General features: G+C 43.7%; 1 protein-coding gene, 12 non-coding genes and 1 pseudogene across 13 annotated transcripts; all 14 read left to right on the top strand.

Annotated features, from left to right (window-relative positions):
* Positions 1-2,374: 2,374 nt before the first annotated feature.
* LOC124326252 lies at positions 2,375-3,270 on the top strand. The gene is made up of 2 exons (XM_046784980.1): positions 2,375-2,585; positions 2,718-3,270. The coding sequence occupies exons 1-2, from the start codon at positions 2,411-2,413 to the stop codon at positions 3,161-3,163; spliced, it is 621 nt and encodes a 206-aa protein (XP_046640936.1). The 5' UTR covers positions 2,375-2,410; the 3' UTR covers positions 3,164-3,270.
* On the top strand, positions 3,249-3,434 carry LOC124322320. The gene has a single exon (XR_006914651.1). It is a non-coding gene; the product is annotated as a U2 spliceosomal RNA (small nuclear RNA).
* Positions 3,435-3,943: 509 nt separating this feature from the next.
* Positions 3,944-4,107, top strand: LOC124322020. Its single transcript, XR_006914377.1, has one exon. It is a non-coding gene; the product is annotated as a U1 spliceosomal RNA (small nuclear RNA).
* A 192-nt stretch (positions 4,108-4,299) lies between these two features.
* Trnah-gug lies at positions 4,300-4,389 on the top strand. Its single transcript is given in 2 exon segments — positions 4,300-4,336; positions 4,355-4,389. It is a non-coding gene; the product is annotated as a tRNA-His (tRNA).
* A 403-nt stretch (positions 4,390-4,792) lies between these two features.
* Positions 4,793-4,934, top strand: LOC124322651. The gene has a single exon (XR_006914921.1). It is a non-coding gene; the product is annotated as a U4 spliceosomal RNA (small nuclear RNA).
* A 574-nt stretch (positions 4,935-5,508) lies between these two features.
* LOC124322846 lies at positions 5,509-5,631 on the top strand. The gene has a single exon (XR_006915103.1). It is a non-coding gene; the product is annotated as a U5 spliceosomal RNA (small nuclear RNA).
* Positions 5,632-5,834: 203 nt separating this feature from the next.
* On the top strand, positions 5,835-5,953 carry LOC124322041. Its single transcript, XR_006914397.1, has one exon. It is a non-coding gene; the product is annotated as a 5S ribosomal RNA (ribosomal RNA).
* Positions 5,954-6,593: 640 nt separating this feature from the next.
* Positions 6,594-6,712, top strand: LOC124323142. Its single transcript, XR_006915385.1, has one exon. It is a non-coding gene; the product is annotated as a 5S ribosomal RNA (ribosomal RNA).
* A 754-nt stretch (positions 6,713-7,466) lies between these two features.
* LOC124322566 lies at positions 7,467-7,688 on the top strand. Its single transcript, XR_006914845.1, has one exon. It is a non-coding gene; the product is annotated as a small nucleolar RNA U3 (small nucleolar RNA).
* Positions 7,689-8,199: 511 nt separating this feature from the next.
* Positions 8,200-8,321, top strand: LOC124322347 (annotated as a pseudogene).
* Positions 8,322-12,601: 4,280 nt separating this feature from the next.
* Positions 12,602-12,787, top strand: LOC124322330. Its single transcript, XR_006914653.1, has one exon. It is a non-coding gene; the product is annotated as a U2 spliceosomal RNA (small nuclear RNA).
* A 509-nt stretch (positions 12,788-13,296) lies between these two features.
* On the top strand, positions 13,297-13,460 carry LOC124322019. The gene has a single exon (XR_006914376.1). It is a non-coding gene; the product is annotated as a U1 spliceosomal RNA (small nuclear RNA).
* Positions 13,461-14,146: 686 nt separating this feature from the next.
* On the top strand, positions 14,147-14,288 carry LOC124322650. The gene has a single exon (XR_006914920.1). It is a non-coding gene; the product is annotated as a U4 spliceosomal RNA (small nuclear RNA).
* Positions 14,289-15,143: 855 nt separating this feature from the next.
* On the top strand, positions 15,144-15,262 carry LOC124322029. Its single transcript, XR_006914386.1, has one exon. It is a non-coding gene; the product is annotated as a 5S ribosomal RNA (ribosomal RNA).
* The last annotated feature ends 593 nt before the right edge of the window (positions 15,263-15,855 follow it).

Here is a 15,855-nt window from a genome sequence, read left to right as displayed (position 1 = left end):
CCCCAACTGTTGCTTCGAGACGCAATACTCCGAACAACACAGAAGGAGAGGGGACCTCACCCGTCCCCTCCTCTTCCTCTCCAGCTTCTCCAGTTTCATCTTCTTCTTCTTCTTCTGCATCAAACACCTCCAAAGACTTGTCCACTCAACGCTCGAGTCCTTCTACTCCAAACATAATCTCAGAAAACAGTGAATCCCTTGACTCATCAATTTCCTCTTTCAATTCTCCGTCTTCATCAAAATCTTCCAACAACAATGATTCCTCTTCGAATCTCCAGCCTCATCTCCCAGCCAGCTTGGTAGATTGGTAGCTCCCGGAGACGCGGTGTGTCCACTAGAGGCGTTTAGGAGTGTTTGGGGCGTTAGGATAGAGGCTTGCAACACTGTACAGTGCCTCGACTCCACCCTCACTAAGTGCAGTGCCGAGTGGCTAAAACTTTCTGCCACACCGGAAGACTCGACCTCTTCTCAGAAACGACCGCCCCCTCCAAAGAAGCCACCAGACGCCCACCGAAAGCGAAGCCAAAACCGCCAGCAACAAAGAATCAGAAGATCCAAACAAACCCAAAACGACCAAAAGAGCAAAATTCAACGTCTATTTTCTTTGTATCCCCGCAGGGCTGTCAGGAAAATTCTCGAAGAAGAATCAACTGGATATTCTGGAACAAAAGAAACAGCGACTGCATTTTTGAAAAAAACCTACTGTCAGCCAGCTCCTTCTCAGGAGCAAGTGGAGTCAGCCCGTGCTCAATTCGACCACTGTGATTGGAAACAGACGACCGATGACGACATCAGGCTACTCTCAGCTCCCCCCAGTCTTAGCGAAATCAAGCTTAAACTCGGTAAAGCTGCTAACACTGCTCCAGGAAGGGATGGCCTTGAATATCGCCACCTCCGGTCTCTTGACGGTAATGGCGAGCTCCTAGCAACCATTTACCAGGCGGTGTGGTCTCTGGGTATCCCAGCCTGCTGGAAAACATCTCGAACCGTCCCTATCTTCAAGAAAGGAGATCCCTCTGATTATGGAAACTTCAGGCCAATATCCTTACTACCAACCATGTACAAGATATTTTCGGGTATAATATCGTCCAGGATAATGGCCACCGCCACGAGACTAGGATGGATTTCTCCAGAACAAAAGGGATTCCTTCCAGGAGTTAGGGGTATCCAAGAGCACACCCACATACTCCACACTGTGATTGAGCAGGCGAAACAGTCAAAAAGGAAGCTGGTGATTGCTTGGCTCGATCTCACCAACGCATTCGGATCAATACCTCATCCGATACTGAACAGCCTGTTCGAAAGCCTTCCGATACCAGACGAACTTCGCCGCATTCTGACCGATATCTACTCAAACAACATCATGGACTTTGCCGTCGGACAAGACTCAGTTCAAATCCATCCAACAGCCGGAGTCCGACAAGGAGATCCATTAAGCAGCGTCGTCTTCAATCTGGCGGCAGAACCGATCATCAGGACAGTAAAATCAAACAACAACGGGTTCGCAGTCTACCAGTCAAGAGTGTCCACTTCGTCCTACGCAGACGACATTGCCATCGCAGGATCTTCAGTCAGCGAAATCCAGGGAACTCTCAATGCCACCGAGAACACGGCAACCTCACTCGGCCTGAGATTTAATCCTAAAAAATGCACGTCACTCACACTCATTAACGGCAAATCTTCTGTAGATAACCCACTGAAACTTGGAGACTCCCAAATAAGGGCCCTAGCCGAGGACGAACAGGAAAACTATCTAGGGACTCCACTAGGCTCACGACTAACCTTCCGACCCACCACGTCACTTCTCGGAAATTTGATAAAGATTGGCGACTCCGGTTTGGCTCCCTGGCAAAAGCTGGAAGTGTACAGAAGTGTACTACTCCCATCACTTTCCCACCACCTCGCATCGGGAAGAGTCGAGAAAAGATCCCTCTACGACCTGGACGTCGCCTGCAGAGATTTTCTTCGCAAGGTAGCCTGTGTCCCTATGTCCGCTAACACTGCTTTTTTCTACTCAGATCGCCGCGTGGGAGGACTTGGAGTTCTCCCCCTCACAGACGAGGCTGACATTTGGACCCTGGCAAGAGCACTGCAACTCCTAGATAGCAAAGACAAGAACGTCAGTGAATTGGCAATGGCACAACTAGAAGAAACCATCAAATTGGGATACGGCAGGAACGAGGTCCCTTTTCAACTTCCTATTAACGAGTACTTGGCAGGTTCCATGGAAAAGGGACTTGGAGCAATCCGACATGGAGGAGCATCGATGAACCTTTGGACCCGCGCAAGGAAGGCCTCGGGCTGTTTGAAGAGGATAAGGATTGATGTATCCGGCGAAGAGTACAGCAAAGTAATCGCCGATGACATCTCCACAATCTCCATCAAGCCAGTCAGAGGACTCCGAACCGCGATGAGGCAAAGGTGGACCAGTAGACTCCTGTCAGCTCAACAAGGAAAGACGGCAACCGGATTAGCTCTTGACATGGCCAAGGAGAACGCAGGTCTCTTATCATGCCGAACGCCACTGTCCTTCCAGGAATGGCACTTTCTCCACAAGGCTAGACTAGGGATACTGCCAGTCCGAGGTGGCCCAGGATCAAAGTCGACAGTCAAAACCTGTCGACTAGGTTGTACGAAGCTGGAAACCACAGACCATGTTGTCTGTGGGTGCCAGGTAAACTCCGCTCTTTCTATTAATCGTCATAATTCTATCTTAGGACTGATGGCGGAGGAAACGGAGAAACTTGGCCACACCGTCTCCGTCAACCTCGCCGTGGACAACTCCGGACTCAGACCAGACCTGGTGGTCACTTCCACCAACCCTCCCATCATCATCGACGTCACGGTTCCACTCAGCAGCGCGGATGGACTCGAGAAGGCACAGGCAAGGAAAATTGAAAAGTACAAACACCTTGGTGTGGTACTCCCTCTCGTGGTTGGTTCACTAGGGTCCTGGCTCCCAAGCAACGATGAGATATGTCTTGCCCTGGGATTCTCGGGTAGAAAATGGCAGAGCCTCAAGAAGAAGATGAAACTACTGGCCATCCAAGGAACAACCCAAATCATAGCCAAACACCTGGCATACCAGACCGAAGCAAGCGATCCCGAACCCGAAGAAGAAGAAGCAGAAGAGGGCGCAAGTCCTCCCTCTTCCTCAAACTAAGGGTTTTTTAACGTAGCGTTGACACGTCGTCTCGCGTACTTTTTCCCTTCAAACTCAATTAAAATAAATCATTGTATATATGTTTATTCCCAGTCCTTTGGAAAATACAATGCATAAAATCTGTTCTTATCAGCTTAATATCTGATACGGGTTCAAATGGACCCCAGAATATTAAACTGATTTTTGGCATACAGTGGGAATACAGTGCTTGCACTGCTCCCGCCACGGGTTGACCCGGTATTGCAGTACCTCCGGGATCGGCTCACCCTCTATGAGGGAGAACATATTGAATAAAACAGAAATTGTCTTAGCACCGTATAATAAAAGACCATGTATAATTGCAAAACTGTCATTTAGACATGTTTGTAATTTTTTCTAATTGTATTTTTTTCGTAATATCAAGAAAAGCATAAAAAATTACGTACTTGATTGTGTTAACTAATTAGTACTGTTCATCTTTCGATGTGATGTTTTTTTTTTTAATATGAAGATGCGTGTATTTTCATATGAAAAGTCGATTTTCTTATTTTCTTATTTGCCAATTGGACGACCAAATGAAAAAAAACAAGCAATTTGTTTCTTGAAAAGTATTTGCAAAGATCAAGACCATGAAATAAATACTGAGCTTTATTTACTATATTTTGCTCGAGTTCGTAATTCAAGTCGATGAAAGAAAGTGGGTGGTATTCTCTAAACGTCAGTCAAATACTTGAACACTCTTTGTCAATATTGTTCTGCTGTATACAAAGTATTAAACAAAGTGAAAAAGCATCCACAATCATACTTACCTGGCTCAGAGGCAACCATGATCACCAAGGTGGTTCCTCCAGGGCGAGGCCTTTCCATTGCACTAAGGATGGGCTGACCCTTGCGATTAATCCAAATGTGATTAACTCGGGAGTACAATTTTTGGTAGTGGGGGACTGCGTTCGCGCCGTTCCCTGAACACACTATAAATGTAAGAAAAATTCTTGTCATCTGCCGGAAGTTGAACTAAATCTGGTCCCGTTAGTAAACGGTAGGGTTGACCACTTGGGAATACGCGAAGCATCAGATTTTCTTTCTGGGAAGAAACAACAAAGTAATGAAATTCATGTTTAGCTATTTTAATATAAATCATCATGGCCAATGGATTGGCCGTGATCGTCTAGTGGTTAGGACCCTACGTTGTGGTACCTACTAGATATAAATCCGTAGTAACCCAGGTTCGAATCCTGGTCACGGCACTGAAAACTGATTTTTCACGTCAACACGCAGATTAACTATAAATTTTGTTTGGTTGGAAAGTAATGCTCGCTCACTTCAATAGTTCATAATGTGAAAAACAATTTGGAATGAAAACCTGAAATTCCCCCTCCCTTTTTTGTGTGTGCAGGAAGTTGTTGAAATGTATGGAAGAAAAATACACATTTACAGAATTTCAAGTATTTGACCCGATATTAAGACAAAAATTATTTCATGTATGTAATGAACTGTCCCCTGTTGGTATTAGTCCAATGGGAGATGGAAATTAAAATTTGCCTAGGGTAATCTAAATGAATATTTCTGAACGAAATTGTTGGTCCAACACGTCCAAGCAGAACGAATTCAGCAAATGCTTAAGTAGACTTGCTTTTCTGATTATAATTTAGCTTTGCGCAGTGGCAATATCATAACCAATGAGGGTCTCCCGAGGTGTGATTATTGCTAGTTGAAAACTTTAACCAATACCCCGCCACGATGAAGTGAAATAATCTTTGTCGTCGGCAATTTTTGATAGCTCCATCAGGAGCATTTCAGCGTACAAGAAAAAAAAAATTACAGTCAGTTAGAAAAATTGGAGTGTTGCATAGTGTGTTTATAACATTAAACGGTGAAAGTGAAATCGTATAAGTGATTTTTGTTTCCATTTAGTTGGTATTGCACGTCAGACAAGGCTGATTAATTCGTTCGCTGAAGGCCATTAATATCAGTCAGTTGGAACATTGTGAACACGGGGAAAATATTTGAAAAGGTGATTCCAAATGACAAGGTGAAAAGATTCCACCATGTTTAAAGGGGAAGTTCAATAAATTGTTAACCGCTGTAGGGTGAATGTCGGGGTAAACATCTGATCCCACCACCTACGTGTTGGGCTTGTACCATAAAGATCGTTCATTTTTTTCAAAAATAACACTGCGCACAACTGTTTCGTTCAAAAACATGTTAACGAGCTTTATACATGATATTTACTTTAAAATAACTGTACCCATTGATAAAGAATTGCACAAGGATTTTGATATGTAAACGCATGTTTCGAAAAAAAACCTTACAAGCGCACTTCAAAATTTTGAAATGAATATAAATACAAGGCATACCACTGTTATTTACTCTGGTTTCTAATCAATACCCGGATAAATCTTTCGCCTTTTACTAAAGATTTCCGTGGTTAGGAGCATTGATGAGTCTATATGACTTATTTTTTTAACGCCCGGTCTTCTGATTGGGCACTTTGAATAAATGAAAAATTAAAAACGTCTGTATGCGGAAACAAAGATATTCTACTACTACATACTGACAACATTTGTAAAATGACAAACTGATAGTTTTTCGGTGGTTTTGGTAAGATTAGTGTGTATTTCAAAAAGATAAATCTCAAGCACAAGTAATAGATTAGAGGCGAATATGGTCGGGTAATTGCGTCTAGTTTAATGTCAACGGCCATACCACATAGAACTCACCCGGTCTCGTCAGCTCCCGGAAGTTAAGCTATGTCGGGTCCCGTTAGTACTTGGATGGGTGACCGCTTGGGAATACGGGATGCTGTTGGCATGGAATTATTTTATTTTTGTGAATCCAATTGAATTGAAGTGCTTCCCAAGATGGGTGATACTACATGGACTACAATGTATTATTTTGGCATTAGTTGAAAATGGAAGGAACGTATTTTTTACTGGATATTGCCTACTAGACGTCCTCCAACCTCTTTGTTGCTGAAAGATATTTGAAACGCCGTGCGCGAAGCGCACGGCACAGCCGAGAGGCTACTAGACGTCCTCCAACCTCTTTGTTGCTGAAAGATATTTGAAACGCCGTGCGCGAAGCGCACGGCACAGCCGAGAGGCTTGTACGTTGGTGGTTTCTTCGGGCAGCTCTATCTAATCTCTCTGGCTCTGAGATCCTTATGCAACGCAAGCTAAGTAAGGGAAGCAATCGTTAGCCTTATGACACTTGGATTGTTGGCTCATTGATCGGACATGAACAGGAACGAGAAAATTAAAAATGACAGTTAGCCAAAAATAGTGGCGTTTGGAAATATTATCAAATTTTATATTCGGTTGTCCATTGACAAATGTACTTATATGTCCTCGTTTGTTTGGCTAAGGTTGGTGTGTATTTCGAACAGAAAGTAAGCAAGCATTAGAACTAGATTTAGAGGCGAATATGGTCGGGTAATGGCGACTGAATTGATGTCAACGGCCATAACACATAGAACTCACCCGGTCTCGTCAGCTCCCGGAAGTTAAGCTATGTCGGGTCCCGTTAGTACTTGGATGGGTGACCGCTTGGGAATACGGGATGCTGTTGGCATGGTGTAATTTTATTTTTGCTCCCCAAGTTAGATGAGACATGGAATATAATGTATTCTTTAGGTATTAGTTGAAAACGGTATTGCTGGGACTTTGATTAATGATACCATATATTGTAGAACGCATGTTTGTTTGATCTCGGTAGTTTTAACGACAAAAAAAAAGATAGAGGTTTGGCTATTTTGTTGAGGCTGTTGCATGACGCCCACTCACTGGCACGATCCCACTACTGCCGAACACGGGAACTTTTGGCTGCTAGGTTTCCCTCCTGACCCACTACGCTCCTCCTTAGCTAACCTGCACCTACTAGATTCCTCTAGCAGATCCATGCTGATGTCAAGCTTAGTGCGGGCACCTGATCAACATGCGGTATCACGAAACAGGGCTCCTAAACTCAAGCCATCCACTCTACCAAGCCTCCCCGAAGCAGGATTATAGGTGCACGCCAAACACCCAGCTGATAAATGGGCTCTCAATCGATAATACATTACTGTAATAAATTGATTTGATGAGCACGCGGATTCTTTATTGTGTCCAAAATTGGTCTCGTCACTTGTTCTATAACTATTAAAGAGCTTCTCGGTGTTTCAATAAATGAACAAAATGCAAGACCTGACAATGTATGTACTGTGTGCGTCAAGTATTGCAAATCTCAATTTAATATTCCGAAATATCGATCTATGCACTGTAATTTACGCCAAAGCTCATTGATCGTACAAACCTTATTTAGAGTTCTGCAAAATAACATTGCATTTAAGATCATACTTCACAGGATCATTCCTGTAGTATATCTTGACTTGTTTCCCACCAGAAACTTGTCTCCTTTCAACCCACGATGACGAGTTAAGACGCTGGTTTCTGAGCGTGAAACAGGCTGTGAGTGTAGCTGTCTCGACAGCATCAAACACAGTCATTGAGGACCGTTTCCGTTAAATCCATGTGAAATAGCGGAAGGAAACTAGCGTGTTCAGAGTGGTTGAGATGATAAAACAAATTTAAATTCTTGAAAATCTAAAGAGATAAATCTTAATAATAATTCCAGGTATTCGTGTCCTTAAATCATCTGCTTGTATGGCAAAATAAATTGTGAAAGTGAGGTTGGTCAATTTGAGGATGTGTCATGACTTTATGATCGTATTGCATTCTTTTAGTTATTGTTATTTAATCATGATTAATTATCGTTCAGAGCTTTTGTCGTCAGGTGGCGTGGCAAAGCCATATTCTGAAAAAAAAAGGACCTAGTGTGATAACGAGAGTAAAATTTGCAACGCCTTCAGCGTAAATTGTATCTCCCTTAATACAGTATGAGCATAATAAAACAAATGAAAATGAACTTTATAAGCATCAAGTGGTCGCGTCTGGAAAAATGAACAACTCAATATTTTATAGCATTTCTTGAATGTTTTGAGTGATATGAGTATTCTTCGTACACCACCGGAAATGTGTTGAACCTCAGTGGTTATTTTGGGCAGTAATCCTTGTAACATTATCGCTTCTCGGCCTTTTGGCTAAGATCAAAGTGTAGTATCTTATCTTATCAGCTTAATATCTGATACGGGCTTTCCTTTGGCCTCCAACTTCTTCTAACATTTCCTCTGCTCTCAATTCTTGACAGTTGGATAATCGCTTAGCCCGGCAACTGGCGAGAGGGTGTTTTTGCTGTAAACTACGCGGCGTTTCTACTGACGTCGGTCTTCCGGTATCCAATCCGGCCAGCAATTCCCTTCTCGTGTTTCATATTCCCACACACGCGCGTCCCGGTTAGGCCCACACATTAACCATAGCTCCTCGTTGGCTGGGAGTCAAATCCCCTGGAGATTCCTCTGAGTAATTAGTTTTTCTGTAAACTTTTTTCCTATTAAGTCAGTAGTAAACTTGCAGTAAACTCACTCTTATTCAGTCCCAAATTCGTACTTTTTAAAAGCAAATGCGGGGGTTGACTGTCACCCTCATCCCAACCTTGAGCCGATCCAGACGTCTGACTGTCTGGATTTGTTCTCCCTTTCTGCAATGGCAGGGGCAGTTGTGGACTTCTTCGAGTTCAAAGCTTGTGATGGAACTATTTACTTACCTTGGCCTGTGCCCGATACGATTAAGTGCTCTCTCTGCAAAATCGGAAAATACTCATCAAGATCACGAGTCCAAGATTCGGTCAGGCACATTTTCGCTAAACATGACGCGAGAGTTGCTCCCATGTACACATGCAACTCGTGCGATCACGAGACCAGCGATGTTGTCATTGCTAGAAGGCATGAGAAAGGTTGTGGTGCACTTGATGAGAGCATCACTGTGGAAGGAACCACAATTATGGGTAATGAAGTCACGCTCATGTATCCAGGTGGCCCATGCCGATGCCCCTTATGCAAGTGGCGCACAACGGGCGAGGGAACAGTCGCTTTCCAGTCCATTGAACATCATCTGTTTAGAGTACATGGCCTCACTACAGTCCGCAGATGGCAATGTAGGAAATGCGAGGCAAATGGAGATGGATACTTCATTAAAACGCATTACAAAACACATCTAACAGAGACGCCAAAACCGTATTCTCCAACTGTTCCCCTCCTCCCCCTCCCTCCTAACATTTCTAATAGAGAGTTTTTCAGAATTATCAATCTTGAACTGTCAACCACCTCTTGTCACACCCCAACTGTTGCTTCGAGACGCAATACTCCGAACAACACAGAAGGAGAGGGGACCTCACCCGTCCCCTCCTCTTCCTCTCCAGCTTCTCCAGTTTCATCTTCTTCTTCTTCTTCTGCATCAAACACCTCCAAAGACTTGTCCACTCAACGCTCGAGTCCTTCTACTCCAAACATAATCTCAGAAAACAGTGAATCCCTTGACTCATCAATTTCCTCTTTCAATTCTCCGTCTTCATCAAAATCTTCCAACAACAATGATTCCTCTTACGAATCTCCAGCCTCATCTCCCAGCCAGCTTGGTAGATTGGTAGCTCCCGGAGACGCGGTGTGTCCACTAGAGGCGTTTAGGAGTGTTTGGGGCGTTAGGATAGAGGCTTGCAACACGGTACAGTGCCTCGACTCCACCCTCACTAAGTGCAGTGCCGAGTGGCTAAAACTTTCTGCCACACCGGAAGACTCGACCTCTTCTCAGAAACGACCGCCCCCTCCAAAGAAGCCACCAGACGCCCACCGAAAGCGAAGCCAAAACCGCCAGCAACAAAGAATCAGAAGATCCAAACAAACCCAAAACGACCAAAAGAGCAAAATTCAACGTCTATTTTCTTTGTATCCCCGCAGGGCTGTCAGGAAAATTCTCGAAGAAGAATCAACTGGATATTCTGGAACAAAAGAAACAGCGACTGCATTTTTGAAAAAAACCTACTGTCAGCCAGGTCCTTCTCAGGAGCAAGTGGAGTCAGCCCGTGCTCAATTCGACCACTGTGATTGGAAACAGACGACCGATGACGACATCAGGCTACTCTCAGCTCCCCCCAGTCTTAGCGAAATCAAGCTTAAACTCGGTAAAGCTGCTAACACTGCTCCAGGAAGGGATGGCCTTGAATATCGCCACCTCCGGTCTCTTGACGGTAATGGCGAGCTCCTAGCAACCATTTACCAGGCGGTGTGGTCTCTGGGTATCCCAGCCTGCTGGAAAACATCTCGAACCGTCCCTATCTTCAAGAAAGGAGATCCCTCTGATTATGGGAACTTCAGGCCAATATCCTTACTACCAACCATGTACAAGATATTTTCGGGTATAATATCGTCCAGGATAATGGCCACCGCCACGAGACTAGGATGGATTTCTCCAGAACAAAAGGGATTCCTTCCAGGAGTTAGGGGTATCCAAGAGCACACCCACATACTCCACACTGTGATTGAGCAGGCGAAACAGTCAAAAAGGAAGCTGGTGATTGCTTGGCTCGATCTCACCAACGCATTCGGATCAATACCTCATCCGATACTGAACAGCCTGTTCGAAAGCCTTCCGATACCAGACGAACTTCGCCGCATTCTGACCGATATCTACTCAAACAACATCATGGACTTTGCCGTCGGACAAGACTCAGTTCAAATCCATCCAACAGCCGGAGTGCGACAAGGAGATCCATTAAGCAGCGTCGTCTTCAATCTGGCGGCAGAACCGATCATCAGGACAGTAAAATCAAACAACAACGGGTTCGCAGTCTACCAGTCAAGAGTGTCCACTTCGTCCTACGCAGACGACATTGCCATCGCAGGATCTTCAGTCAGCGAAATCCAGGGAACTCTCAATGCCACCGAGAACACGGCAACCTCACTCGGCTTGAGATTTAATCCTAAAAAATGCACGTCACTCACACTCATTAACGGCAAATCTTCTGTAGATAACCCACTGAAACTTGGAGACTCCCAAATAAGGGCCCTAGCCGAGGACGAACAGGAAAACTATCTAGGGACTCCACTAGGCTCACGACTAACCTTCCGACCCACCACGTCACTTCTCGGAAATTTGATAAAGATTGGCGACTCCGGTTTGGCTCCCTGGCAAAAGCTGGAAGTGTACAGAAGTGTACTACTCCCATCACTTTCCCACCACCTCGCATCGGGAAGAGTCGAGAAAAGATCCCTCTACGACCTGGACGTCGCCTGCAGAGATTTTCTTCGCAAGGTAGCCTGTGTCCCTATGTCCGCTAACACTGCTTTTTTCTACTCAGATCGCCGCGTGGGAGTACTTGGAGTTCTCCCCCTCACAGACGAGGCTGACATTTTGACCCTGGCAAGAGCACTGCAACTCCTAGATAGCAAAGACAAGAACGTCAGTGAAGTGGCAATGGCACAACTAGAAGAAACCATCAAATTGGGATACGGCAGGAACGAGGTCCCTTTTCCACTTCCTATTAACGAGTACTTGGCAGGTTCCATGGAAAAGGGACTTGGAGCAATCCGACATGGAGGAGCATCGATGAACCTTTGGACCCGCGCAAGGAAGGCCTCGGGCTGTTTGAAGAGGATAAGGATTGATGTATCCGGCGAAGAGTACAGCAAAGTTATCGCCGATGACATCTCCACAATCTCCATCAAGGCAGTCAGAGGACTCCGAACCGCGATGAGGCAAAGGTGGACCAGTAGACTCCTGTCAGCTCAACAAGGAAAGACGGCAACCGGATTAGCTCTTGACATGGCCAAGGAGAACGCAGGTCTCTTATCATGCCGAACGCCACTGTCCTTCCAGGAATGGCACTTTCTCCACAAGGCTAGACTAGGGATACTGCCAGTCCGAGGTGGCCCAGGATCAAAGTCGACAGTCAAAACCTGTCGACTAGGTTGTACGAAGCTGGAAACCACAGACCATGTTGTTTGTGGGTGCCAGGTAAACTCCGCTCTTTCTATTAATCGTCATAATTCTATCTTAGGACTGATGGCGGAGGAAACGGAGAAACTTGGCCACACCGTCTCCGTCAACCTCGCCGTGGACAACTCCGGACTCAGACCAGACCTGGTGGTCACTTCCACCAACCCTCCCATCATCATCGACGTCACGGTTCCACTCAGCAGCGCGGATGGACTCGAGAAGGCACAGGCAAGGAAAATTGAAAAGTACAAACACCTTGGTGTGGTACTCCCTCTCGTGGTTGGTTCACTAGGGTCCTGGCTCCCAAGCAACGATGAGATATGTCTTGCCCTGGGATTCTCGGGTAGAAAATGGCAGAGCCTCAAGAAGAAGATGAAACTACTGGCCATCCAAGGAACAACCCAAATCATAGCCAAACACCTGGCATACCAGACCGAAGCAAGCGATCCCGAACCCGAAGAAGAAGAAGCAGAAGAGGGCGCAAGTCCTCCCTCTTCCTCAAACTAAGGGTTTTTTAACGTAGCGTTGACACGTCGTCTCGCGTACTTTTTCCCTTCAAACTCAATTAAAATAAATCATTGTATATATGTTTATTCCCAGTCCTTTGGAAAATACAATGCATAAAATCTGTTCTTATCAGCTTAATATCTAATACGGGTTCAAATGGACCCCAGAATATTAAACTGATTTTTGGCATACGGTGGGAATACAGTGCTTGCACTGCTCCCGCCACGGGTTGACCCGGTATTGCAGTACCTCCGGGATCGGCTCACCCTCTATGAGGGAGAACATATTGAATAAAACAGAAATTGTCTTAGCACCGTATAATAAAAGACCATGTATAATTGCAAAACTGTCATGTAGACATGTTTGTAATTTTTTCTAATTGTATTTTTTTCGTAATATCAAGAAAAGCATAAAAAATTACGTACTTGATTGTGTTAACTAATTAGTACTGTTCATCTTTCGATGTGATGTTTTTTTTTTAAATATGAAGATGCGTGTATTTTCATATGAAAAGTCGATTTTCTTATTTTCTTATTTGCCAATTGGACGACCAAATGAAAAAAAACAAGCAATTTGTTTCTTGAAAAGTATTTGCAAAGATCAAGACCATGAAATAAATACTGAGCTTTATTTACTATATTTTGCTCGAGTTCGTAATTCAAGTCGATGAAAGAAAGTGGGTGGTATTCTCTAAACGTCAGTCAAATACTTGAACACTCTTTGTCAATATTGTTCTGCTGTATACAAAGTATTAAACAAAGTGAAAAAGCATCCACAATCATACTTACCTGGCTCAGAGGCAACCATGATCACCAAGGTGGTTCCTCCAGGGCGAGGCCTTTCCATTGCACTAAGGATGGGCTGACCCTTGCGATTAATCCAAATGTGATTAACTCGGGAGTACAATTTTTGGTAGTGGGGGACTGCGTTCGCGCCGTTCCCTGAACACACTATAAATGTAAGAAAAATTCTTGTCATCTGCCGGAAGTTGAACTAAATCTGGTCCCGTTAGTAAACGGTAGGGTTGACCGCTTGGGAATACGCGAAGCATCAGATTTTCTTTCTGGGAAGAAACAACAAAGTAATGAAATTCATGTTTAGCTACTTTAATATAAATCATCATGGCCAATGGATTGGCCGTAATCGTCTAGTGGTTAGGACCCTACGTTGTGGTACCTACTAGATATAAATCCGTAGTAACCCAGGTTCGAATCCTGGTCACGGCACTGAAAACTGATTTTTCACGTCAACACGCAGATTAACTATAAATTTTGTTTGGTTGGAAAGTAATGCTCGCTCACTTCAATAGTTCATAATGTGAAAAACAATTTGGAATGAAAACCTGAAATTCCCCCTCCCTTTTTTTGTGTGTGCAGGAAGTTGTTGAAATGTATGGAAGAAAAATACACATTTACAGAATTTCAAGTATTTGACCCGATATTAAGACAAAAATTATTTCATGTATGTAATGAACTGTCCCCTGTTGGTATTAGTCCAATGGGAGATGGAAATTAAAATTTGCCTAGGGTAATCTAAATGAATATTTCTGAACGAAATTGTTGGTCCAACACGTCCAAGCAGAACGAATTCAGCAAATGCTTAAGTAGACTTGCTTTTCTGATTATAATTTAGCTTTGCGCAGTGGCAATATCATAACCAATGAGGGTCTCCCGAGGTGTGATTATTGCTAGTTGAAAACTTTAACCAATACCCCGCCACGATGAAGTGAAATAATCTTTGTCGTCGGCAATTTTTGATAGCTCCATCAGGAGCATTTCAGCGTACAAGAAAAAAAAAATTACAGTCAGTTAGAAAAATTGGAGTGTTGCATAGTGTGTTTATAACATTAAACGGTGAAAGTGAAATCGTATAAGTGATTTTTGTTTCCATTTAGTTGGTATTGCACGTCAGACAAGGCTGATTAATTCGTTCGCTGAAGGCCATTAATATCAGTCAGTTGGAACATTGTGAACACGGGGAAAATATTTGAAAAGGTGATTCCAAATGACAAGGTGAAAAGATTCCACCATGTTTAAAGGGGAAGTTCAATAAATTGTTAACCGCTGTAGGGTGAATGTCGGGGTAAACATCTGATCCCACCACCTACGTGTTGGGCTTGTACCATAAAGATCGTTCATTTTTTTCAAAAATAACACTGCGCACAACTGTTTCGTTCAAAAACATGTTAACGAGCTTTATACATGATATTTACTTTAAAATAACTGTACCCATTGATAAAGAATTGCACAAGGATTTTGATATGTAAACGCATGTTTCGAAAAAAAACCTTACAAGCGCACTTCAAAATTTTGAAATGAATATAAATACAAGGCATACCAATATTATTTACTCTGGTTTCTAATCAATACCCGGATAAATCTTTCGCCATATGACTTATTTTGTTAACGCCCGGTCTTCTGATTGGGCACTTTGAATAAATGAAAAATTAAAAACGTCTGTATGCGGAAACAAAGATATTCTACTACTACATACTGACAACATTTGTAAAATGACTGATAGTTTTTCGGTGGTTTTGGTAAGATTAGTGTGTATTTCAAAAAGATAAATCTCAAGCACAAGTAATAGATTAGAGGCGAATATGGTCGGGTAATTGCGTCTAGTTTAATGTCAACGGCCATACCACATAGAACTCACCCGGTCTCGTCAGCTCCCGGAAGTTAAGCTATGTCGGGTCCCGTTAGTACTTGGATGGGTGACCGCTTGGGAATACGGGATGCTGTTGGCATGGAATTATTTTATTTTTGTGAATCCAATTGAATTGAAGTGCTTCCCAAGATGGGTGATACTACATGGACTACAATGTATTATTTTGGCATTAGTTGAAAATGGAAGGAACGTATTTTTTACTGGATATTGCCTACTAGACGTCCTCCAACCTCTTTGTTGCTGAAAGATATTTGAAACGCCGTGCGCGAAGCGCACGGCACAGCCGAGAGGCTTGTACGTTGGCGGTTTCTTCGGGCAGCTCTATCTAATCTCTCTGGCTCTGAGATCCTTATGCAACGCAAGCTAAGTAAGGGAAGCAATCGTTAGCCTTATGACACTTGGATTGTTGGCTCATTGATCGGACATCCCCGGAACGGGAAAATTAAAAATGACAGTTAGCCAAAAATAGTGGCGTTTGGAAATATTATCAAATTTTATATTCGGTTGTCCATTGACAAACGTACTTATATGTCCTCGTTTGTTTGGCTAAGGTTGGTGTGTATTTCGAACAGAAAGTAAGCAAGCATTAGAACTAGATTTAGAGGCGAATATGGTCGGGTAATTGCGTCTAATTTGATGTCAACGGCCATACCACATAGAACTCACCCGGGG

The sequence above is a fragment of the Daphnia pulicaria genome, chromosome 1 (assembly GCF_021234035.1).
Source record: "Daphnia pulicaria isolate SC F1-1A chromosome 1, SC_F0-13Bv2, whole genome shotgun sequence".
NCBI lineage: Eukaryota > Metazoa > Arthropoda > Branchiopoda > Diplostraca > Daphniidae > Daphnia > Daphnia pulicaria.
This window is presented reverse-complemented; position numbering and strand designations above follow the sequence as displayed.

Coding starts and splice junctions, on each gene's coding strand:
- LOC124326252 (XM_046784980.1), top strand. CDS start 2,411: ATGAGGCAAAGGTGGACCAGTAGACTCCTGTCAGCTCAACAAGGAAAG. Junction 2,586..2,717: donor AGGGATACTGCCAGTCCGAG/GTGGCCCAGGAT, acceptor ATTCTATCTTAG/GACTGATGGCGGAGGAAACG.